This window comes from Saccopteryx bilineata, chromosome 3, assembly GCF_036850765.1.
Source record: "Saccopteryx bilineata isolate mSacBil1 chromosome 3, mSacBil1_pri_phased_curated, whole genome shotgun sequence".
Classification (NCBI taxonomy): Eukaryota; Metazoa; Chordata; class Mammalia; order Chiroptera; family Emballonuridae; genus Saccopteryx; species Saccopteryx bilineata.
In genome coordinates, this window is record NC_089492.1 from 313,173,543 (window position 1) to 313,198,874 (window position 25,332).

General features: G+C 49.1%; 1 protein-coding gene across 1 annotated transcript; it reads left to right on the plus strand.

Annotated features, from left to right (window-relative positions):
• On the plus strand, window positions 1–24,973 carry RSPH6A (radial spoke head 6 homolog A). The gene is made up of 6 exons (XM_066265327.1): window positions 1–720; window positions 3,488–3,725; window positions 15,539–16,303; window positions 17,769–17,913; window positions 18,713–18,830; window positions 24,736–24,973. Exons 1-6 carry the CDS (start codon window positions 38–40, stop codon window positions 24,971–24,973), a joined length of 2,187 nt encoding a protein of 728 aa, XP_066121424.1. The 5' UTR covers window positions 1–37.
• Window positions 24,974–25,332: the final 359 nt, after the last annotated feature.

A 25,332-nucleotide genomic window follows, 5' to 3' on the forward strand; every position in this document is an offset into this window, starting at 1 on the left:
CCAAGCCTCCCTCCAAAAAGTCCGACCCCTTTGGATTATGGGGGACCCGCCGTCCGACCCTGAACCGCCTTCCCAGCAGTCCTCAAGGCGGAGGAGTTCCCAGCTCTCGGAGTGGCAACGCAGTCGGGAGCCCTCTGTGCCCCAGCCCACGGTCCCCCAGGTTCCCCAGGCGGAGCAGCAAGTGGCACTTGACGCCCAGATCCTGAGGAGCAGTCAGGCGATGCCGTTGAGCCCGACCGACCGAGTGTGGTCACAAGGGGCCCGCCTGAGCCAAAATGAGAACTTGACGATGTTCCAGGCTGAGGAATCCCAGGGTGGCGTAGCGTACCCGTCCATAAATACAGGCTTTCCCTCGGATTTTCAGCGCCAAACTTACCTGGATGAAGACAGGATCCAGGCCACCCACAGTGCCAACCTAATGCTGCAGCAGCTACAGCAGGGCCAAGGCAGCCTCTTGCAGCAACTGGACTCAGCCTACCAGGATTCCCGGCCTGACCTCATGGGCCTGTTCAGTACATACCAGAGAGAAGACCTGCCGTTCAGTGAGAGCACCCACCAGGGTCCCTCTGTGAGGGATGACCCCACCCTCCAGTTCTCGCCCTCTGAGCTGGGCTTTATGCCCTTCAATATGGAGATGTCTGAGCCAGAGCCCCGGGAGCTGGCCGTACAGAATGCCAAGGCCTACCTGCTGCAGACCAGCGTCAGTTGCAACCTCAGCCTGTGAGAGGGGGTTCCGGAGTGGGAGAGGGGTGGGACCCCTGTGGGGAGAGGCCCCACCCGGCCTCAGGCTTTGGGGTCACATTAGTCAGACAGGGATTGGCCCTCAAGGAGAACCAGCCACTTCTCTGGAGCCATCTAACTTAGACTAGGAGTCAGAATCAAGACTAACAATAGCTGAAAAGCTAAACAACATTTACTTACCATTGTACCAACCCTTCACACATTAACCTCTAGTTCTCATAGCTAAGATTAGCACATACACTGTCCCTATTTTTCAGAGGAGGAAACTGAGACAGAGAAATGTGTTCTCCAAGATAACACGACTAGGAGGTGACAGAGCCAGGATTCCAGCACAAGTGATTTGGCTCGCATGGCCCAGTAATCCACTCCACTCCTGCTTGAGGAAGGCACTTAACTTGCCAACGCCACTCAGCAACAGTCATAATTCACCTCTTTGGCCCACCTTCCCCTTTCCTCATGAGTTCACATTCTAGTGGGAGAATGGACAATAACAATAAATATAATAGCCTGACCAGGCAGTGGTGCAGTGGATAGAGCATCGGACTGGGACGCGGAGAACCCAGGTTCGAGAGCTCGAGGTTGCCAGCTTGAGTGCAGGCTCATCTGGTTTGAACAAGGCTCACCAGCTTGAGCCGAAGGTCGCTGGCTCCAGCAAGGGGTTACTCGGTCTGCTGAAGCCCCCCGGTCAAGGCACATATGAGAAAGCAATCAATGAACAACTAAGGTGCTGCAACGAAGAATTGATGCTTCTCATCTCTCTCCCTGTCTGTCCCTATCTGTCCCTCTCTCTGACACACACACACACACACACACACACACACACACACAAAACCCCAATAAATATAATAAATGATAAGGTGATAAGAGCTAAGGTGAAAAAATAAGGCAGAGTTAGGGGAATAGGGAGTGCATGTTAAATAGTATGAGGCCAAGGTAGGACTCTCAGGAGGTGACATTTGGTCAGTGACCAGAAGATGGTGAGGGACAGCACCTTGCAGATAACTGGAGGAAGTGTGGCCCAGGTAGAGGACACAGCAAGTTGGAAGGCTTTAGGCTTGCTGTATTTGAGAAACAGGAAGGAAGCTGGTGTGACAATCCATGGGAGGAAGAGAGGCAGTGAGAGGAGATTAGGTTGGAGAAATAATAGATCTCACTAAAGCACAAAGCTGACCCCATCCCTCCCATGCTCAGAACCCTAGCCTCAACCCTAACCCAGTGCCCTCAGAAGAAGGTTCATGCTCCTCATGCCTTCGAGGCCCTATATAATTCAGCACCTGCCTGCTTTCCAAATTTCATCTAGAGTCTAGTCAAAATTAATCACTAGCTCTTCCTCAACGGTTCCCAGCCTTCTAGAACTTCAAGGTCCTTATGGAAAAGCCCTGGCCAAATTCTGACCTTTCCTTACCCTTCCCAATCAATATTGGCCCTCCATCCCACCCAAGACTGTTGCTAAGGGGCTTCCACACATGGTTAGACATACATACTTTGAAATCAGACCAACCTGGTTTCAAATATTGGCTGTGCTAACCACTGTGTGACCTCATGACTTCAACTTTTCTGAGCTTCGGTTTCCTTATCTGGAGAGTGGGGATCATAGTTGTTCCTCAGATATATGATTATGGTGAGAATTCAACTGCTTTCAAGTGCCCAACATAGTGAATGATTTGGTGAATGGAAAACATTGCCGTACTGTTAGCACTCCAGAGTCCTCTCCTACCACAGCCCCTGTCCCTCACGCCACTTCGGCCACACTGATTTCCTCGGTGTTCCTCCAACATGCCAGGCACACCCTCAGCTCAAAACCTTTGCACATCATTTCCAATCGTATCACCTGTAAACCATGGCGGTTTTGCTTCTTCCCTTTCAATATTTTTCTTTTTCATGTCAGATTGCGTTGATTGAGACCTGCAGTGCAGTATTAAATGGAAGTGAAAGCAGGCATCCTCACCCCGACCTCATAGCGGAAAATATTTACTCTTTCGCCACTATGTTTGATGTGTGCTGTCGGTTACTTGTGGCTACCCTTTATAAAGTTATTTTAAAATTGCCTTCTATTCCTAGTTTGCTAGATTTTTAAAAATCATGAATGGGTGTTGATTTTTATCAAACGATTTCTCTGCACCTGTTCAGGTGATCTTACATACTCCCTTTAACATACTGCCATGATGAATTGTAGTTTTTTCTGTTTTTCTAATATCAGTCCAGTCTTGCATCCTATCATTAGCCCAATTTAATCATGGCATGTCATCCTTTGAGCAATTGCTAGACGTCATTTGCTAATATTTAGCTTAGGATTTCAGCATCTATATTTCTAAGTGAGATCAGGATGGAATTATTTTCCTTTCTCCTAGTTTCCTTGAGTTTTGGTGTCAAGATTATCCGAACTCATAAAATATCTCAGGGTTTGTGTATCTGCTGTTCCCTCTGACGGAAACAGTCTTCCCCCAACATCTGCGTGGCTTGCCCCTCCCCGACTTCATTCAGAGCTCAGTTTAAATGTCTTTGGTGAGGCTCTTCCTGGCCCCCCTGTTGAAAATTCCTTACCATCACCTGTCCCTGGCATTCTCAGTCCCCATTCCCTCAGTCCTACTCTAATGATGTCTGTCTCCATCATTAGAATATCAACTCCATGTGGGAAGGAACCTTGTCTTTTTTGTACTGCGTCCCCAGTGCCAGGCACAGGGCCAGCACACAGCAGAGAGCTGAGTGAGTGATGTCCCCCACCTCCCACTCCCTCGGGAGGCAGGTATGAACACCTGGTGAACCTGCTGACCAAAATCCTGAACCAGCGGCCTGAGGACCCCTTGTCTATCCTGGAGTCACTGAACCGCACCACGCAGTTGGAGTGGTTCCACCCCAAGCTGGACACGCTGCGGGACGACCCGGAGATGCAGCCCACCTATGAGATGGCCGAGAGGCAGAAGGCACTGTTTGTCCGGGGCAGCGGCGGTGGTGAGGGCGAGCTGGAGATGGAGGAGGAGGTGGTGAGTGTGCTGGTGGCCCGGTGGGTTGGGTGAGCAGTGGCCCAGGCTGAGACGCACAGCCTGTGCTAAGGCCTGGAAGTGGGAGGCACATGGCACGACCCAGAAACACAGATGACCTCAGTCTGGTGTGTGCGCCCCGCAGAGAGGGCCAGGACCCTGTCACAAAGGGCCTTTAATGCCAGGCTATGGGGTATGGGCTTTCTCCTGAGGCCACTGAGGCACCATGGAAGAGCCAGAAGCAGAGGAATGGCTGGTCAGCCCTGCTCTTTATTTTATTTTATTTTTTTAATTTATTTATTTATTTTTTAGAGAGGAGAGGGAGAGACAGAGAGAGAGAAGGGGGGGAGGAGCTGGAAGCATCAACTCCCATATGTGCCTTGACCAGGCAAGCCCAGGGTTTCGAACCGGCGACCTCAGCATTTCCAGGTCGACGCTTTATCCACTGCGCCACCACAGGTCAGCGCCCTGCTCTTTATTTTATTGATTGATTTTAGAGGGGGGCGGGAAGAGCAGGAAGCATCAACTCATAGTAGTTGCTTCCCATGTATGTGCCTTGACCAGGCAAGCCCGGGGTTTTGAACCGGTGACCTCAGAATTCTAGGTTGAGACTTTATCCACTGCGCCACGACAGGCCAGGTTCTGCTCTTTAGAAAGTTGATTCCAGCGGCCATATGGAGGTGGAAGCTGGTCTCTCCCACCATCCCTCACTCCCCCCTCCCAAAAAGAACAGCTTTGTGGACATTTTCTGTGAAACACTGCTTCCTGGAGTTTGTCAACACTGACTTGTCCCCTATCCCCTGGACTCAGTTTCCCCTTTTATAAGTTGAGACCTCCTAAGAACTCTTCTACCCATGACTCATTAATTCTTTCACTTGTTCAAGAAGTCTCCTTTGTTGAGGACTCTCTGTTTATGATCATTCTGGGCCCTGGCCAGTTATGTCAGTTGGTTAAGAGCATCATCTCAAAACAAGGTTGTAGGTTCAGTTCCTGGTCAAGGCACACAGGGAAAGCAACCAAAAAATGCATGGCTGAGCCTGACCAGGCAGTGGTGCAGTGGATAGAGCATCGGACTGGGATGCAGAGGACCCAGGTTCAAGACCCCGAGGTTGCCAGCTTGAGCGCGGGCTCATCTGGTTTGAGCAAAAGCTCACCAGCTTGGACCCAAAGTCACTGGCTCCAGCAAAGCGTTACTCGGTCTGCTGAAGGCCCGCAGTCAGGGCACATATGAGAAAGCAATCAATGAACAACTAAGGTGTTGCAACGCGCAACAAAAAACTAATAATTGATGCTTCTCATTTCTCTCTGTTCCTGTCTGTCTGTCCCTGTCTGTCCCTCTCTCTGATTCACTGTCTCTGTAATAAATAAATAAAATTTAAAAAAAAATGCACGACTAAGTGAAACAACAAATGCTTCCCTTCCCCCTCCCCTCTCTCCCATCCTCTCTCTTTCTAAAAATCAATTAAATTTAAGCCCTGGCTGGATAGCTTAGATGGTTGGAGCTTCGTCCCAGAGCGTAGAGGTTGCTCGTTCAATTCCCCCATCAGGCCACATGCAGGAGCAGCTCAATATTCCTGTCTCTCACAGAAAATAAAAAAATAAAAAATTTTGACACCGTTATGCCCCCTGCGAAGAGCTGTAGGAGTGTTATCCTCTTCTTTCAACCCTGAAACCCTGCGAGGCAAGTGCTACTTATTACTATTTTTTATTATTGATTTTAGAGAGAGGACAGGGAGAAAGAGAAAGATGTGGGGGAAGGAGCGAGAAGCATCAACCTGTGGTAGTTGCCTCATAGCAGTTTTGGTATGTGCCTTGACCCGGCAAGCCTGGGGCTGCAAACCAAACCGGTAACCTCAGCATTCGAGGTCGATGCTTTATCCACTGTGCCACTACAGGTCAGGCGTTATTACTCTTATTTGCAGAGAAAGGACTGGGGCTCAGAGGGCCCGAAGCTAGGAAGGGATGGAGAGAGGACCAAGAAGGCAGGACCTTGACCTCCAAAGCCCCTGCTAACGTGTGCCCGATCTGCAGATGCCATAGGTTGCACGTACTTCTGTTTCAGAGATTCTAGGGTTCTGGCGACAGAGGGTGGGATGGTGAGAGAACACAGGAACGACGGAAAGAAATGAGTCCTTGGACAGTTTATCTGAGAATATGATTTTAAGTTTCAGATCAACAGTCTCACCTGGGGAGGCCCCACCCCCTTCTTTCCACACACCGCTAGGTAGCACCCCCATCTAACAAGTTGCTGAAGGCCCTGCCTCCTTAGAATGCTTTGCCCTTAGAACTTGAAGCTGGAGTCCTGAATACTAATATGAGGTCTGTGGAAGGGCAAAAATGTGAAAGTTGGTGGTCTGTGTATGTTTCTAGAAAGAGACTTAAATAAATCCATGACTCAGCATTTTATAGTTATTTTTCTATCTGATAGGAGGAAGGGCTCTCATTCTCTCATTTTCTGTTTCTTCCAACTGACCATAATTCCCCTCCCTGCTTAGAAATGCCACCTCTACGGTTGATGTAGGAGGCCAGTGCCTTATCCATTAGGCTACTGGGGCTCCACCATTGGTTTATACCTGTGTAGGATACTCAGTCTGTTCCTGGATCCTCTGTCTGTGCCTCGGTCCTCTGGATGGCTTCCTGCTGGCTGTGGCCAGGTTGCTGACCGGGTCTGCCTATATGGGAGCGTAAGGCTCATCACCAAGCCTCTGTTTGGAAAGTTCTTATTGGCCCTGGCCTGTTGGCTCAGCGGTAGAGCATCGGTCCCGCATGTGGAAGTCCTGGGTTTGATTCCCTGTCAGGGCACACAGGAGAAGCAACCATCTGCTTCTCCACCCCCCACCCCCTTTCTCCCACTCCCGCAGCCATGGCTCATTGGAGCGATTTGGACCAGGGTGTTGAAGATGGTGCTGAGGACCGCTCCATGGCTTCACCTCAGGTGCATAGCTTGGTTGCTGAGCAAGGGAGCAGCAGCCCCAGGTGGGCAGAGCATCGCCTCCTAGTGGGCATGCCGGGTGGACCCGGTCGGGCGCATGCAGGAGTCTGTCTCTCTGCCTCCTCCCCTCTCACTTAATAATAATAATAATAATAATAATAAGAAGAAGAAGAAGAAGAAGAAGTTATTATTGTCATGTTTCTAATTTTAGACTAACTTTAGTGTTATGGTATCACAGTCTAAACACTAACACTTTGTTATACTTGTTGGACAGTACAGGTCACTTTAAGGCAGGAAATAAAGGATGTCCCAGAAATGGAGACAAGCGGCTTAGACAAGATAGAAGTTTTTCCACACAGCTGATAATCAAATCGTAAGCGGTCTAAGGCTGGCACAGTGGCTCCCAGCAAAAGGGCCCTGAAGGCTGTCTTCTCCCCTCACCACCCCCCCTGACCCAAGAGAACCAGTTTGCAGGGGGGAGCAGCAGAGTCTGAGCTGTCATTTGGGGGCAATTGCACACTCTTGCTCCAATCAACAGTGGCCAGAGGGCGGGGTGAGATAATTTAAACATGGCTGGTGAGGCTACTCCATTGCCATGTGGATGGGGGATTCCCAGAAAGAGGATGACAGCCATTGGCTCATGGGCCAGGCTCACACACACCCCAAAGAGAGGTTCCTACCATCATCCCTGTATCTTCCCTCCTGACTGCGAGAGAGTGAGTCTTGGGATTATGGTTTAACTCTGCCTCGCTGAAATGCTGATGTCAACCTCAATTAGGCAGACAGGCTTTTGCACTGTGTTTAAGATGGAGGGAAACTGACCTGACTGGGCAGCTCAGTTAGAGCGTCATCCGGACGCACCAAGGTTGCGGTCTGGATCCCCAGTCAAGGCACATACAAGAATCAACCAATGAGTGCATGAATAACTGGAACAGCAAATCAACGTTTCTCTCACTCTCTCTCTCTCTTTTCCTCTTTCTTTTTATTTTTGATTTTTGAGAGAGGGAGAGAGACAAGAAGCATCAACTTGTAGTTGTAGCACTTTAGTTGTTCATTGATTGTTTCTCATATGTGCCTTGACTGGGGGTGCCAGCTAAGCCAGTGAGTGACTCTTTGCTCAAGCCAGCAGCTTTGGGCTAAAGCCAGTGACCGAGGGGTTTCAAACCTGGGGCTTCAGTGTCCACGGTTGAGGCTCTATTCACTGCGCCACCACCAGTCGGTCTCCCTCCTTTTCTTTTTCTCTAAAATCAATCTATGTAAAAAAATTTAAAAACAAAATACAGTTTCTTTTTTTTTTGTATTTTTTTTTCTGAAGCTGGAAACGGGGAGAAACAGTCAGACAGACTCCCGCATGCACCCAACCGGGATCCACCCGGCACGACGCTCTGCCCACCAGGGGGCGATGCTCTGCCGCGACCAGAGCCACTCTAGCGCCTGGGGCAGAGGCCAAGGAGCCATCCCCAGTGCCCGGGCCATCTTTGCTCCAATGGAGCCTTGGCTGCGGGAGGGGAAGAGAGAGACAGAGAGGAAGGAGGGGGTGGGGGTAGAGAAGCAAATGGGCTCTTCTCCTATGTGCCCTGGCCGGGAATTGAACCCGGGTCCCCCGCATGCCAGGCCGACGCTCTACCGCTGAGCCAACCGGCCAGGGCCAAAATACAGTTTCTTAATCACATTACTGCGCTTCCCTGAAAATAAGACAGTGTCTTTTTTTAAAAAATTTTTTTTACAGAGACAGAGAGTCAGAGTGAGGGATAGATATGGACAGACAGACAGGAATGGAGAGATGAGAAGCATCAATCATTAGTTTTTTGTTGCGCATTGTGACACCTTAGTTGTTCATTGATTGTTTTCTCATATGTGCCTTGACCGCGGGCCTTCAGCAGACTGAGTAACCCCTTGCTCGAGCCAGCGACCTTGGGTCCAAACTGGTGAGTTTTTGCCCACACTCAAGCTGGCGACCTCAGGGTCTCAAACCTGGGTTCTCAGCATCCCAGTCCAACGCTCTATCCACTGTGTCACCGCCTGGTCAGGCAAGACAGTATCTTATATTAATTTTTGCTCCTAAAGACGCACTAGGTCTTATTTTCAGGGGATGTCTTATTTTTCCATGAACAAGAATTTACATTTATTGTTGAACAAAAAATCGACATTGCCTGACTGTGGTGACACAGTGGATAAAGCGTCGACCTGGAAATGCTGAGGTCGCCGGTTCGAAACCCTGGGCTTGCCTGGTCAAGGCACATATGGGAGTTGATGCTTCCAGCTCCTCCCCCCTCTCTCTCTCTTCTCTCTCTCTCTCTCTCTTTCCCTCTCTCTCTCCTCTCTAAAATGAATAAATAAAATAAAAAATAAAATAAATCAACATTTATTAATATACTGTAGTCATGTCATCACAAACATCAGCATAAGCAGCCAAACTGAATTCCATCAAGAATTTCTTGTGATTCTATTTCCATGTACAAATATCTACCCTATTTCCCCCAAAATAAGTGTCTTAAATTAATTTTTGCTCCTAAAGGTGCGCTAGGTCTTATTTTCAGGGGAGGCCTTATATTTCTAAGGTTGAAAATTGCACTAGGTCTTATTTTCGGGGAAACAGGTACCTGCCCATCCAAGGTTGGCAGGAAGACTTTGCTCATCACCATTTCAGAACCCAGGGTGGTGGATGTTTGGTTGTGACACAGGTGTCTACAGTTGCAAAGGAGAAAAAGGGGGTCCTAACAAATCCCTTGTGAGTTTTTACAGTTTCTGCCTGAGTGTGATACGTGTCCCTTTCACTGTCATTTGAAATGGTCAGAGCAAGTGTTGTGGCCACTCTTGAATTCAATAGGGGTGGGACTATGTAATTGTCCTTTGGGAAGGGACTTTCAAATCTTTGTGAACAATACTACATCCAGCAGGCCTAGGAAGAAAAATAAATTGTTCATTTTTCACTCTGTGTTCACAAAGAGATATTTCTTAAACATGAGAATGCAGCCCTGGCCAGGTAATTCAATTGGTTAGAGTGTTTTGCCGACATGCAAAGGTTGCTGGTTCAATTCATGGTCAGGGTACATACAAGAATCCACCAATGGCCTGACCAGGTGGTGGCGCAGTGGATAGAGCGTCGGACTGGGATGCGGAAGGACCCAGGTTCGAGACCCCGAGGTCGCCAGCTTGAGCGCGGGCTCATCTGGTTTGAGCAAAGAGCTCACCAGCTTAGACCCAAGGTGGCTGGCTCCAGCAGGGGGTTACTCGGTCTGCTGAAGGCCCGCGGTCAAGGCACATGTGAGAAAGCAATCAATGAACAACTAAGAAGTCGCAACGCGCAACAAGAAACTGATGATTGATGCTTTTCATTTCTCTCCGTTCCTGTCTGTCTGTCCCTGTCTATCTTTGCCTCTGTAAAAAAAAAAAAAAAAAAAAAAAAAAAAAGAATCCACCAATGAATGAATAAATAAGTGGAACAACAAATTGATGTTTCTCTCTCTCTACCTTCCTCTCTCTCTCTCTAAAATCAATCAGTAAAAAAAACTTTTTATTTATTTTATTTTATTTTATTATTATTTTTTGTATTTTTCTGAAGCTGGAAACGGGGAGAGACAGTCAGACAGACTCCTGCATGGGCCCGACCGGGATCCACCCAGCACGCCCACCATGGGGCGACGCTCTGCCCATCAGGGGGCGATGCTCTGCCCCTCCGGGGCGTCGCGACCAGAGCCACTCTAGCGCCTGGGGCAGAGGCCAAGGAGCCATCCCCAGCGCCCGGGCCATCTTTGCTCCAATGGAGCCTTGGCTGCAGGAGGGGAAGAGAGAGACAGAGAGGAAAGAGGGGGGGTGGAGAAGCAAATGGGCGCTTCTCCTATGTGCCCTGGCCGGGAATCGAACCCGGGTCCCCCGCACGCCAGGCCGACGCTCTACCGCTGAGCCAACCGGCCAGGGCCAATAAAAAAAACTTTTTAAAATGAAAATGCAGTTTATGCCTTTAAGAAGAACCTCAGTGTGCTTGTTGCCAAATCTTTTACATTAACTGGTACAATTTAAACACCACCATTCATTTTCTTTTCTTTTCTTTTTTTAATTTATTTTATTTTATTTTTTTACAGAGACAGAGAGTGAGTCAGAGAGAGGGATAGACAGGGACAGACAGACAGTAACGGAGAGAGATGAGAAGCATCAATCATTAGTTTTTCATTGCACGTTGCAACACCTTAGTTGTTCACTGATTGCTTTCTCATATGTGCCTTGACCACGGGCCTTCAGCAGACCGAGTAACTCCTTGCTGGAGCCAGTGACCTTGGATTCAAGTTGACCACCATTCATTTTCAAACTAACCATCTGTTATGGGTTGGATTGTGTCCCCCCAGAATTTGTATGTTGAAACCCTAACCCCTAGCACTTCAGAATGTGACATTATTTGGTCACAAAATCATTGCAAGTATAATTAGTTACAGTGAGGTCATATGACTGGTGGTCTTATAAAAGCTAAATTTTGGCTACGGACACACACACACAGAAAACACCATGTGAACATGAAAGGAGAGATCAGAGGAATGATACCCTAAACCAAAGAGTGCCAAAGATTGCCAGCAAACCACCAGAAAAGGGAGAGAGGCAGGAACAGGTTCTCACGGGCCTCAGAAGTAACCAGCACTGCCGACATCTTGACTACTGCCCCCCCCCCCCAGCTGTGAGGCCTTGCAGTTCTGTTGAGGAAGCCATCCAGTCTGTGGTACTTTATTACGGCAGCCGTAACAAAGTATTAATTACACCATCTCCTTGTAATTTCTGTACTCTTTGAATAATATTTCAGTGCAGTGGAAACAAGAGACAAGGAACAAAAGTTAACAATTAAATGTATTAACTCTGGAATTCTCACCTTCAAGAAAAGAGGCTGGATACTTTGAAACTTCCAAGGTGTTCACCTTGAAACATTTTGTTACCTTGAGTTTTCAAATGCTTGTGGGGGGGGGGGTCATTGTACTTCCCGGGAGCTGTCCACAGTCCTTAAATGAGAAACTCGTCTTTTTAATCTGATTTCTTCCTCCTGATTTAAGTAGGGTTTACATGTCTTTGTGAGATGTTTTCTTGAACTACAAGCAAGCCTCTTCCTCTGAGCTAAGTGAAGAGGGATGAATGGGTGTATGAGCCGAGAATCTTTGCTTTGCAGTAATGGACACCTACTAGAGTTTGCTAAATGAAAAGGGTATGGGTAGGATTTATCATAGAGATATAAGGCATTTCCCAGAATCAGGGGTCTTGCCCTAGCTGGACTGTAGGAATAACTGGACCCGAGCTAATCATCTCTAATCACCAGTTTTTTTCTTTCTTTTTTGCAAACTGGCCTTGATCGTCTGTCTCTCTGTGCACAGAGAGTCAGCCACTGCACGTTCGCACATTTAAAAGTTTCACTTCCAGCCACTAGGAGAAGTTGGCTCCCAGCTTAGTTCTCTGTTGCTGCTGTAATGAATCACCACAAACTTAGTGGCTTAAGGTGACTTAATGTGTGACCTTACAGTTCTGGAGTTCAGAAGTTGAAACTGGGTACCAGTGGGCTAAATCAAGGTGAAGGCCTTCCTGATAGAGGCTCATGGGAGATTTGGTTTCCCTGATGTTTCCAGTCTCTAAGAGGCTGCCTGCATGCCTTCCTTCCTCCATCTTCAGAGCCAACACAGTGACATCTTCAGATCTTCCTCTGGCTCTGACCTCCGCTTCTGCCATTACATCTTCTCTGACTCTCCTGCCTCATCCTTTTTTATTTTTTCCTTTGGCAAGAGGGAGAGAGAGGGACAGACAGACAAGAAGGGAGAGAGATGAGAAGCATCAACTCATAGTTGTGGCACCTCAATTATTCATTGATTGCTTTCTCATATGTGCCTTGCCTGGGGGGTTCCAGCCGAGCCACTGACCCTTTGTTCAAGCCAGCGACCTTGGGCTGTGGCAACCATGGGGCCATGTCTATGATTCATGCTCAAACTAGTGACCTCAGGGTTTTGAACCTGGGTCCCCAGTGCCCCTGGACAATGCTCTATCCACTGCGCCACTACCTGGCCAAGGCTTCTGCCTCCTTTTTTTTAAAAAAAATTGTTTAATGCTTATTTTATTGATTTAGAGAGAGAGGAAAGGGGAGAGAGAGACAGATAGAGACGAAAGTGCCTGACCTGTGGTGGCGCAGTGGATAAAGCGTCGACCTGGAAATGCTGAGGTCGCTGGTTCGAAACCCTGGGCTTGCCTGGTCAAGGCACATATGGAAGTTGATGCTTCCTGCTCCTCCCCCCTGTCTCTCTCTCCTCTCTCTCTGTCTGTCTCTCTCTCTCCCTCTCTCTCTCCTCTCTAAAATGAATAAATAAAATAAAAAAATTAAAAAAAAAAAAATCTCCACATTTAAAAAAAAAAAAAAAAAAAAAAGAGAGACGAAAGTAACATTGATCTGTTCCTGTATGTGTCCTGACCTGGCACTGAACTGACAGCCTCTGTGCTTCAGCATGATGCTCTAGCCGTGAGCTACCCAGTCAGGACTCCTGCCTCCTGTCACTTATCAAGACCCTTGTGATTTCCTTGGGCCAACCCTGATAACCCAGGACAAACCCCCCATCTCAAGATTCTCAAATTAATCACACCTGCAAGTCCCTTTTGCTGTGTAAGGTCACACATTCACAAGTTGCAGGATTAAGACAGGGACTCTTTTTGAGGGGTGGGAGGTTTATTATTCTGCCTACCATACCCTCTTTCTCTCTATCCTGATTTTATATTTTTTTTAGAGAGAGAGAAGTGGGGGAGGAGCCAGAAGCATCAACTCCCAGTAGTTGCTTCTCATATGTGCCCTGACAAGGCAAGCCCAGGGTTTTGAACCAGTGACCTCAGCATTCGAGGTTGACACTTCATCCACTGAGCCGTACTGATTTCAAAATAACCTCATAAGAAAGGACCTTGTCAGTTTTGTTTTCTGATATAGTGTGTGTGTGTGTGTGTGTGTGTGTGTGTGTGTGTGTGTGTATCGGTGCTTACACTAGCCTGTGGCTGGCACCCACTGGATCTTTAATAAAAATTTCTGGACTGATGACTGAACGGAAAAATATTGGGACAGTCTTGTGGCCACATGGATGAGGGTAGCTGAGCCAAAACCTCCTTGTATTCTAGTCCTAGCTCTTGATTTACTTGTTCTCACTCTCTTTTTAGAGTGATATCTCTCTCTCTCTCTCTCTCTCTCTTTACCTGAACAAAGCAGACAGTGAAAAAGGAGGTAGGACTTTTTCTTATCACTACCATCCTCCAACATTACTGATTCCTCAGTTCAAGACCTGCCTCTTCCTTTCACTTGCTGTGTGATTTGGTGTATCTCTCTCTCTCTCTTTTTCTTTTTTCTTTTTTTGTGTGACAGAGACAGTGAGAGAGACAGAGAAACAGATAAGAACAGACAGACAGGAAGGGAGAGAGATGAGAAGCATCAATTCTTTGTTGTGGCTCCTTAGTTGTTCATTGATTGCTTTCTTATATGTGCCTTGACTGGGGGGCTCCAGCAGAGCAAGTAACTGACCCTTTGCTCAAGCCAGCAACCATGGGGTCATGTCTATGACCCCACGCTCACACAAGCTGGTGAGCCCATGCTCAGGCCAGATGAACCCACACTCAAGCCAGTCACCTTGGGGTTTCGAACCTGGGTCCTCTGCATCCCGGTCTGATGCTCTATCCACTGCACCAGTGGTCCCCAACTCCCGGGCCACGGATTGGTACCAGTCCGTGGGCCATTTGGCACCGGTCTGCAGAGAAAGAATAAATAACTTACATTATTTCCGTTTTATTTATATTTAAGTCTGAACGATGTTTTATTATTATTATTATTTTGTATTTTTCTGAAGTTGGAAATGGGGAGGCAGTCAGATAGACTCCCGCATGCGCCCGACGGGGATCCACTCGGCATGCCCACCAGGGGGTGATGCTTTGCCCATCTGGGCCTTGCTCTGTTGCAACCAGTGCCATTCTAGCGTCTGAGGCAGAGGCCACAGAGCCATCCTCAGTGCCCGGGCCAACTTTGCTCCAATGGAGCCTTGGCTGCGGGAGGGGAAGAGAGAGACAGAGAGGAAGGAGAGAGGGAGGGGTGGAGAAGCAGATGGGCGTTTCTCCTGTGTGCCCTGGCCGGGAATCGAACCTGGGACTCCTGCACGCCAAGCTGATGCTCTACCACTGAGCCAACCAGCCAGGGCTGAACGATGTTTTATTTTTTAAAAATGACCAGATTCACTCTGTTACATTTGTCTAAGACTCACTCTTGATACTTGTCTCGTAAGTTCGACAATTATACTTAAAAATACCACAGTTTTTATGCTGGTCGTATAATTTTACTTTGTGCATTTATCCATCCTACCCTAAAGGCCAGTCCGTGAAAATATTTTCTGACATTAAACCAGTCTGTGGCCCAAAAAAGGTGGGGACCACTGCACTGCACTACTGCTTGGTCAGGCTGGGGTATCTCTTAAGAGAGAAATTGGTTGCAAGTAACAGAAAACATGACTAGAAGTGGGGAGGTGGGGCAGCTCAGTGATGCCACTGGGGACAAGGCAGTTTCCACCTTTCAGTTCCACTACCATTAGGGTTTATGACATGTTGCCTCATGGCCCCAAGGTGGCTGCTGTAACTCCAGATTTCACATCCCACTCCAGGCAGGAACAAGGGGGAGGTATGAAGAAGCAAAGCTTTTACTCTTAGCATGATTTTGCCTTTTCCATCAAGGGACGTTCTCCCCCCACACACACACACACAAGGACTTGCCCTGCTTCTAACTGCTAGAAGAGTGGCGGCGGCAGCTAGGCTAGCTGGTAGTTTAGCTCTCTGGACTCTAGAAGAGTTAGGCTGGGAAGCAGGGCTTCAGCCTTCTTCCCTCTGCCCTCCACCCCAACCTGCGCAGGCGGAGATAGCCGTGCCCAACATCATGGAGTCGGCCTTCTACTTCGAACAGGCTGGTGTGGGCCTGAGCTCAGATGAGAGTTTCCGCATCTTTGTGGCCCTGAGGCAGCTGGTGGAACATCAGCCCATCCACACCTGCCGCTTCTGGGGCAAAATCCTGGGGCTCAGCAGCAGCTACCTGGTGGCAGAGGTGGAGTTCCGGGAGGGAGAGGAGGAGGTGGAGGAGGAGGAGGTGGAGGAGGTCCTGGAGGTCGGCGAGGTCATGGACACACACGGCGAGGAGGAGGGTGAGGAGGACGAGGAGAAGATTTTTGACACCATCCCCAAGCGGATGTGGAAGCCACCACCCATCATCCCCAAGGAGGAGAGCCGCTCGGGCACCAACAAGTACCTGTATTTCGTGTGCAACGAGCCGGGCCGGCCGTGGACCAGGCTGCCACACGTCACACCCAACCAGATCGTGCACGCCCGCAAGATCAAGAAGTTCTTCACCGGCCACCTGGACGCGCCGATCATCAGCTACCCGCCCTTCCCGGGGAACGAGGCCAACTACCTGCGGGCCCAGATCGCCCGCATCTCGGCCGCCACGCACATCAGCCCGCTGGGTTTCTACCAGTTCAGCGAAGAGGAAGGTGACGAGGAAGAGGAGGGCGGCGGGGGGCGCGACTCCTTCGAGGAGAACGCCGACTTTGAGGGCATCCCGGTGATGGAGCTGGTGGACTCCATGGCCAACTGGGTCCACCACACGCAGCACATTCTCCTGCAGGTGAGGACCGGGGCGCCCACCTTTCTCAGAACCAGTGGCTCAGGTGTGACTCCCCAGTAATGCCAAGCACCTGCTCTCTGCTAGCCATTGTGCTTAACATTCGTTCATTCATTCATTCACTCGTTCATCAGTTCAAAGAAATTGACAATCTCTTGTCATAATCCTTTGGGGCCAGATGCATCTTAGAATTGTGAATTTTTCAGATTTTAAAAAGCTGACAGTGCCTGACCAGGCGGTGGCGCAGTGGATAGAGCGTCAGACTGGGATGCAGCGAACCCAGGTTCGAGACCCTGAGGTCACCAGCTTGAGTGCGGGCTCATCTGGTTTGAGCAAAGCTCACCAGCTTGGACCCAAGGTCACTGGCTTGAGCAAGGGGTTACTCGGTCTGCTGTAGCCCCGCGGTCAAGGCACATATGAGAAAGCAATCAATGAACAACTAAGGTGTCGCAACACACAACGAAAAACTAATGATTGATGCTTCTCATCTCTCCGTTCCTGTCTGTCTGTCCCTGTCTATCCCTCTCTCTGACTCTCTGTCTCTGTAAAATAAATAAATAAATAAATAAATAAAAAATAAAAAGCTGACAGTATCTATCCCATATAGTCTGCACTACCTTGAGTAGGGCTGGGCTGCAGCCATATTCGAAGGCATCATCTCAGCAAAACTACATAGTCCAGTCACAACAACTCATGAGAAACTTCTGGTTGTCAAAGCTTTCCAGGTTTTGGAGTTGTGGATAAGAGGTTGTGGACCTCCATTCATGGAACGCCTATGTATCTGAATTTTACATACATTTATTTATTCATTCAAGGAAACATTGGCTATGTTCCAGGATCTTTTTATTCACTCACTAATTCATTTGTTCATTCAATAAACATTTATTGACTCCACAAGGTTTTATTGAATCCAAATAACTCCTTTCAAGACCTGTCCAGTTTTCACTGCCAACTCAGAGTTGATGAAACTAAAGGCTGCGATTCACGGTGCACTTAGGTTCGTTAATTTCTTCAGCAAACACTTTTCAGCTCTTTAGTATCTCACATGAGCCAGCCACAATCCAAGAGGAGAGGCGCCTGTGACACCTCACTCACAGCTTGGCAAACAGAGGATGACATGGGCCACCAAATGGCAGCTCCACAAGGCAGAGATCTCTCAGGGGCCTCTTACCTCAAGGATGTAGCCCCAGCAACTAGAGCAGTGTCTGTAAACAATAGGTGCTCATTAAATATCTGGTGAATGAATGGATGTAGAGCTAGCAGGAGGCAGGAGTCTCCATCTCAAGGCAACTGCTCTCTTAGCCCATTCTCTGCCCCCGACCTACCAGTGTGACTAATCCTGTCCTCCTGCCTATACCTGGGTCCCTGAGGACAGTCCCCAGTGTCCAACCTGGCCCTTGACCTCCTCCCAGGGTGCAGGCTGGCCTCTGTCCTCCAGGGTGCCCCCTGACCTTCCCCCCACCTGCAGGGCCGCTGCACTTGGGTGAACCCTTTGCAGAAGAAGGAGGAGGAGGAGGAGATGGAGGAGGAGGAGGAGAAGGCCGACGAGGGGATGGAGGAAGTGGAGCAGGAGATCGGGCCCCCGCTGCTGACCCCGCTCTCAGAGGATGCAGGTGATGGTCCTCCTCACCTGGTACCACCATCCTGGAAGTGGGGTGCAGGGAGGGCGGGGAGGAAGGGAGGGACAGTGACATTGCAGGGTCATCTCTCTGAGCCTCAGTTGTTCTCTCATCCATAAAATGGACATCATGCCAGTGGCTCCTCATGGGGTTATGGGAAAGCGTGCATCTTGTGAGCTGCAGCTGGCACATGGCAGTGCCTAGCTGGGGGAATGTGGTCTTTTGAGTCCCACGTGGCTTTGGGGAAAGAGAGAGAGTTAGGGAGGCCTCCTCAGACGAGGCAGGGCTTGAGCTGGATTGTGGAAGAAGGGACGGGCATTTCCTGAGGGTGGGGGCCTCAGGCATCTGGAGGAAGCAGGAAGGAGGCTGAGAGCTGGTGCGGGGACAGAGGCCATGTTGGCCCAGATTTCTGTGAGCCCCGAGCGCTGCCCTACCCTCTGCCCCCTGGTTCAATTCGATGGCTAACTGGAGGGAGAATCACAGCAGCTGCCTTGTCTGGGACCCGCAGCTCCCTGCCACCTGCAAGGAGATGAGATTAGTGTTCCCCTTCCTGAGTGCAGGCACTGAGGCTCGGACAAGTGGCGTGGCTTCCTGGGGGCACACAGCCACAGGGTGGTCCAGAGCCAGGGCTCAAACACTGAAGCCCATGCTGTTAGTCACCACAGTTCTCTTCATATCCCTCCTCATTTTCCCTCTTAGACCCCTCTCTTCCCTCCCTCCAAGGGGCTGTGCAGGGCATGGGAAGCCCGCAGGGGAGCCTCTGAACTCCCCAGTGCTCTTCATGTCCACACAGAAATCATGCACATGTCACCCTGGACGGCCCGCCTGTCCTGCAGCCTCTGCCCGCAGTACTCCGTGGCGATCGTGCGCTCCAATCTCTGGCCAGGGGCCTACACCTATGCTGTTGGCAAGTAGGTCTTCTCCTAGTCTCCCTGCTGGGGCAACTTGCCAGGGTGGACAGAGGTGGGAGGGAAGCCCTCATTCAGAAAGCTGCTACCACTGAGCCCCTCACTCTGCTCCCAGGGGTCCCACTTGGCCTAAAATGAGAAATCCTAGATTAAGAATGTGAACCCCTTGGATAAGATATTGGGGGCCCTGGCCGGTTGGCTCAGTGGTAGAGCGTCGGCCTGGCATGTGGAAGTCCCGGGTTTGATTCCTGGCCAGGGCACACAGGAGAAGCGCCCATCTGCTTCTCCACCCTTCCCCTCTTTCCTTTTTCTCTATCTCTCTCTTTCCCTCCTGCAGCCAATGCTCCATGGGAGCAAAGCTGGCCCAGGCACTGGGGACAGCCCCATGGCCTCCACCTCAGGTGCTAGAAGGGCCCCAGTTGCAGTGGAGCATGCCCCGGATGGGCAGAGAGCATCGCCCCCTGGTGGGCATGCCAGGTGGATTCCAGTTAGGCGCATGCAGGAGTCTGTCCCTCTGCCTCCCCACTTCTCACTTCAGAAAAATACAAAAAAAAAAAAAAAAAAAAAAGATATTGGGGGATCAGGGAGGGGAAGGAACTGATCCAGGATAACAGCATGGCAGGATTCAAACCTGGACCTCTGGCCCGTGGCCCAGGCTTTTCTGCTATATGGGTCACAGAGCCAACATGACTCAGGAGTCCCCTTCAGGGCAGCTTAGACAGAGGCAGTGTCATTTCTGAGGGAGTTAACTACTTCCTGGGGCCAGTTCTACCAGTTTGAAGGGTCTTCTCCCTAAGGGCCAGAAATTTTCCCCACCAGTTGCTCCCAAAATATTTCAGGCCGAAGTCACTTTTGCATCTTTTCATCCACAGCTATTCACTCCCCACCAGCCCCCTCTGCTTCTCTCACCTGGCATAGCCCAACCTTTCGCTCAACCACTAGAGGGCGCCGTCTGCAGCCACAGGGCCGGCATACTCACCAGCTCTGCCCACCAGATGGCATGACAATTTTTCAAAGATTTTTTTCTTTATTTTTATTTTCATCGATTATAGAGAGACAGAGGAGGTGGGAGAGAGAAAGACAGAGAAGCATTCGTTTGTTGTTCCACTTAGTTGTGCATTCATTGGTGGCTTCCCATTTTTGTCCTGACTGGGGATCAAACCCCTAACCTTAGTGTTTCAGGACCACGATCTAATAGATTGAGTGAACTGGCCAGAGCCTAGGGCTTTTTTGTTTTTGTTTTTTTTCCTTTTCTATCTCAGTGATAAACCTGCTCTGTATTCACTGCTATGGTTCACAGTGGGATTTCATGTCATCGCCATACTTTAACCACACACTTGGCAATTCTTTTCTTTGTGCAGAAGCAGGGAAGAGGCATGCTAGCTTCTGCCAGCACCCTTCATTTGACCACACCCTAATTTGTCAACATTCCTCTGAAGGCAAAAGATCCAAATTGGGAGCTTCACTCGCCCATCCATCCTCCGCCCCCTATCTACCCATTCATCCATGCGTGCATCCATTCATACAACTATTTTTTTTTTCGTTATAAAAGACTTAAATGTCACTTTGCCAGCTATATTCTGGGCACCAAGCCCTTTATTGAAAAGGCAGATATGGATTCTGCCCTGGGAGCAGGCAGAGGAAGCATAGCATTAATTGTATAACATCTCTCACCCACCCCTCACTACCCATCCCCAGGAGATCCTGGTATAACAAACTAAGGTAAATACTACTAAGGAGGGGGGGGGGTGACCAATGACAGATCATATCTATTATGTTCTGAGGGGATCAAGAAAGGATTCCTGAGAAAAGCAGCCTTAGTCTGAAATCTTTGGGGAAAGAAAAAAGTAAGGGGCAGGGGACTCGTAAGAAGGACCTTCTAGATTAGAGCTTTTCATACTGTGAGAGCCAGGACTCCTGAGGCTCTTGTTGAAGCACAGGTCAGCTTGCATGGGCCTGGGGTGCACTAGAGATTTTGCCTTCCTGGCAGGGAAGGCTAAGCCTTCCAGTGAGGCTGCTGGTTCCTGAACCACAGGCCGGGGTGAGCAGGGGTTGGGGGCTTCCAAGGCAGCCCTGTATTTGAAGGCTCCGATGAAGCCCTGGGGGAAAGCTATTCTCTTGGGAACAGCAAAGTCAAAGCCAAACTGCTCCCACAGAAAATCCTACATCCCCATCTCTCTTGCCTGCTCTTTCTCTCCCTATTTCTCTCTGCCTCTTGCCCTGTCTCTCAGTCCTCTGCTTACGGTCCCATTTACTCTTCTTTCCTTCCTTAGCTGAAGTTTTGGGGCCCTGGCCGGATAGATCAGTTGGTTAGAGCATTCCCCCAGTGCAGGGAGGTTGCTAATTCAATGCCCGGTCACATACAGGAACAACAAATCAACGTCCCTCCCCCATTAATATTTTTTTTTGACAGAGACAGAGAGAGGGACAGATAGGGACAGACAGACAGGAAGGGAGAGAGATGAGAAGCATCAATTCTTCATTGCAGTGCCTTAGTTGTTCATTGATTGCTTTCTCATATGTGCCTTGACTAGGGGGCTACAGCAGAGCGAGTGACCCCTTGCTCAAGCCACTGACCTTGGACTTCAAGCCAGCAACCTTTGGGCTCAAGCCACCAACCATGAGGTCATGTCTATGATCCCACACTCAAGGCAGAGACCCTGAGCTCAAGCTGTCAACCTCGGGGTTTTGAACCTGGGTCCTCTGCATCCTAGTCTGACACTCTATCCACTGTGCCACCGTCTGGTTAGGCAATAAAGAAATAAATTTAAAAATATATTTTTAAAATATGGGAGAGAGAGAAAAAAAATTAAAAAAATTAAATAGGGGCCCTGGTTGGTTGGCTCAGCGGTAGAGCGTCGGCCTGGCGTGCAGGAGTCCCGGGTTCGATTTCCAGCCAGGGCACACAAGAGAGGTGCTCATCTGCTACTCCACCCCTCCCCCTCTCCTTCCTCTCTGTCTCTCTCTTCCCCTCCCGCAGCAGAGGCTCCATTGGAGCAAAGATGACCCGGGTGCTGGGGATGGCTCTGTGGCAACTGCCTCAGGTGCTAGAATGACTCTGGATGCAACAGAGCGATGCCCCAGAGGGGCAAAGCATCGCCCCCTGGTGGGCATGCTGGGTGGATCCTGGTTGGGCGCATGCGGGAGTCTGTCTGACTGCCTCCCCATTTCCAGCTTTGGAAAAATGAAATAAATAAGTAAATAAATAAATAAATAAATAAATAAAATAAAAATAAAATATGGGAGAGAGGTGAGCTGGCATGGGCTGACCAATTCTGTCCTTGTTTATTATTAGTCTCCTCCCTGATAATAGGCACCATGGCAGGGATTCTTGTCAATTTGTTCACTGCTAGCTAGGTCATCACATCTAGACCAGCACTGTCCATCATAAACAAAATATGAGCCACATAGGTCATTTTAAATTATCTAGTAACCATATTCAAAAAGTAAAAATAGGCCCTGGCTGGTTGGCTCAGTGGTAGACTGTTGGCCAGGCGTGTGGATGTCCTGGTCAGTGCACACAGGAGAAGCAAACATCCACTTCTCCCCCGTCCCTCCCACTTCCTCTCCTGTAGCCATGCTCAATTGGTTTGAGCATATGGGCCCAGGTACTGAGGACGGCTCCATGGAGCCTCTGCCTCAGGCACTAAAAATGGCTTGGTTGTGAGCATGACCCCAGATGGGCAGAGCATTGCCCCAGATGGGGTTTGCCAGGTGGATCCCGGTTGGCACACATGTGGGAGTCTGCCTTGATATCTCTCCTCCTCTCACTTGGAAAAGAAGAAAAAGAAAAGAATATATATATATATATATATATATATATATATATATATATATATTTAAAAGTAAAAATAAATAGGCAAAATTCATTTTAATATATTTTACTTAACCTAAAATATCCAAATATTATTACAACATGAAATCAATAATGTAAAATAATTTTTTTTTTTTTTGTATTTTTCTGAAGCTGGAAACGGGGAGAGACAGTCAGACAGACTCTAGCATGCGCCCGATGGGGATCCACCCGGCACGCCCACCAGAGGCGACGCTCTGCCCACCAGGGGGCGATGCTCTGCCCCTCCGGGCCGTCGCTCTGCCGCGACCAGAGCCACTCTAGCGCCTGGGGCAGAGGCCAAGGAGCCATCCCCAGCGCCCGGGCCATCTTTGCTCCAATGGAGCCTTGGCTGCGGGAGGGGAAGAGAGAGACAGAGAGGAAGGAGGGGGTGGGGGTGGAGAAGCAAATGGGCGCTTCTCCTATGTGCCCGGCTGGGAATCGAACTCGGGTCCCCCACACGCCAGGCCGACGCTCTACCGCTGAGCCAACCGGCCAGGGCCAAAAAAAATTTTTTTTTAATAATTTTTATTTATTTATTTATTCATTTTAGAGGGGGGGGAGAGAGAGAAAGAGAGAGAAGGGGGAGGAGCAGGAAGCATCAACTCCCATATGTGCTTTGACCAGGCAAGCCAGGGTTTTGAACCAGCAACCTCAGTGTTTCCAGGTTGACGCCTTATCCACTGTGCCACCACAGGTCAGGCCAAAAAAAATTTTTGAGAGAGAGAAAGAGGGATGGACAGGAAGGGAAAGAGATGAGAAGTATCAACTTATAGTTGCAGCTGTTCATTGACTGCTTCTCATATGTGCCTTGACCGCAGGGCTCCAGCCAGCCAGTGACCAGCCAGTGACCCCTTGCTCAAGCCAGCGACCTTGGGCTTCAAGCCAGTGACCATAGGGTCATGTCTATGATCCCACACTCAAGCTGGTGACCTAGGGGTTTTGAACCTAGGTCCTCAACATCCCAGCTAACATTATCCACTGCGCCACCTCCTGGTCAGGCAATAATGTAAAAATATTAACAAGCCACTTTACATTCTTTTCTTTCATACTAAGTCTTTGGAATCAGGTATGGAAGCAAATGTAAACTAGTTTGGACTTCAATTTTTATCAGAAATACTTGATCTTTAAAGTTGATCCAGTCATACTTAGATATTTTCAATCTAAAATTGAAATCGGCTTTATTGTTTAAATTTAAATAAATTAAAATTAAAAGTCACTCCATGCAACAACAGCAGAATACATATTTTTCTCAAGTGTACGTAGAACATTCTCCAGGATAGACCCTATGCAAGGCCATAAAACAAGTCTTTTTTTTTTTTTTTTTTTTTACCAGGATCCACCCAGCAAGTTCACTAGGGGGTGATGCTCTGCCCATTTGGGGCATTGCTTTGTTGCTAAGCAACTGAGCTCTTCTTAGTGCCTGAGGAGGAGGCCATGGAGCCATCCTCAGCACCTGGGGTCAACTTGCTCCGATAGAGCCATGGCTGCAGGAGGGGGAGAGCGAGAGAGAAAGAGAGAAGTGAGAGGGGGAGGGGTGGAGAAGCAGATGGGTGCTTCTCCTATGTGCCCTGCCTGGGAATCGAACCCAGGACATCCACACACCTGGCTGATGCTCTACCAATGAGCCAACTGGCCAGGGCCAATAAATTTAAAAGGATTGATCATGCAGAATAAATTGTCTGACGACACTAGAATTAAACTAGATACCAGTAATAGTATGAAATTCACAAGACAGGTAGAAATTGAATAACACATTCCTAAATAACCAATAGGTCAAAGGAGAAATTACAAATGAAATTAGAAAAGTAAATAAAATTAGAAATTCAGTCTTTTGGGTGCACTAGCCAAATTTCAAGTGCTCAGTAGCTACATGGGCTGTTGGACAGTGCAGCTCTGAACATGGCCTGGCACTTAGTAGGTACGTAGTAAGAACCGAATTACCTGGTGGGCACACTTCACCCTACCACACACAACTTTTCCATCACACTATATCTGTGCTGACTCCTACCCTTAGTGAAAGTCCAGGCTGGGACCTTGGAGGGAGGATTTTCCAGTATCTCACTTCCCCTCCAGGAAGTTTGAGAACATCTACATCGGCTGGGGTCACAAGTACAGTCCAGAGAACTTCAACCCGCCCCTGCCAGCCCTCACCCAGCAAGAGTACTCCCATGGCCCAGAGATCATGGAGATGAGCGACCCCACAGTGGAGGAGGAGCAGGCACTCAAGGCTGCCCAGGAGCAGGCCCTGGCTGATGCGGAGGAAGAGGAGGAGGATGAGGAGGAAGATGAGGATGAGGACCTGGACGACTAAGGCCCCTATAGATCCCCTCTTTCCAAGCAGGTAGATAGCAAGTTGTTCCTTTTACATAGTTATGGGTTATTTTTTCACTGTTGCTTTGCTTTCTGCCCCTGGAGGACAGGGATAGAAAAGAAAGGCAGCTGTTCTAAATAAACTGTTCTCACAGCATTACAGCCAGGCACTTATTTATTTGTTTTTATTTTTATTAGTGAGAGACACACGGAGAGACAGACAGGAAGGGAGAGAGATGAGAAGCATCAACTGGTAATTGCAGCACTTTTAGTTGTTGCTTCTTATGAATGCCTTGATAGGGCGGTGGGGGGTGGGGGTGGGAAGGGGGGAACTCCATCCAAGCCAGTGATCCCTTGCTT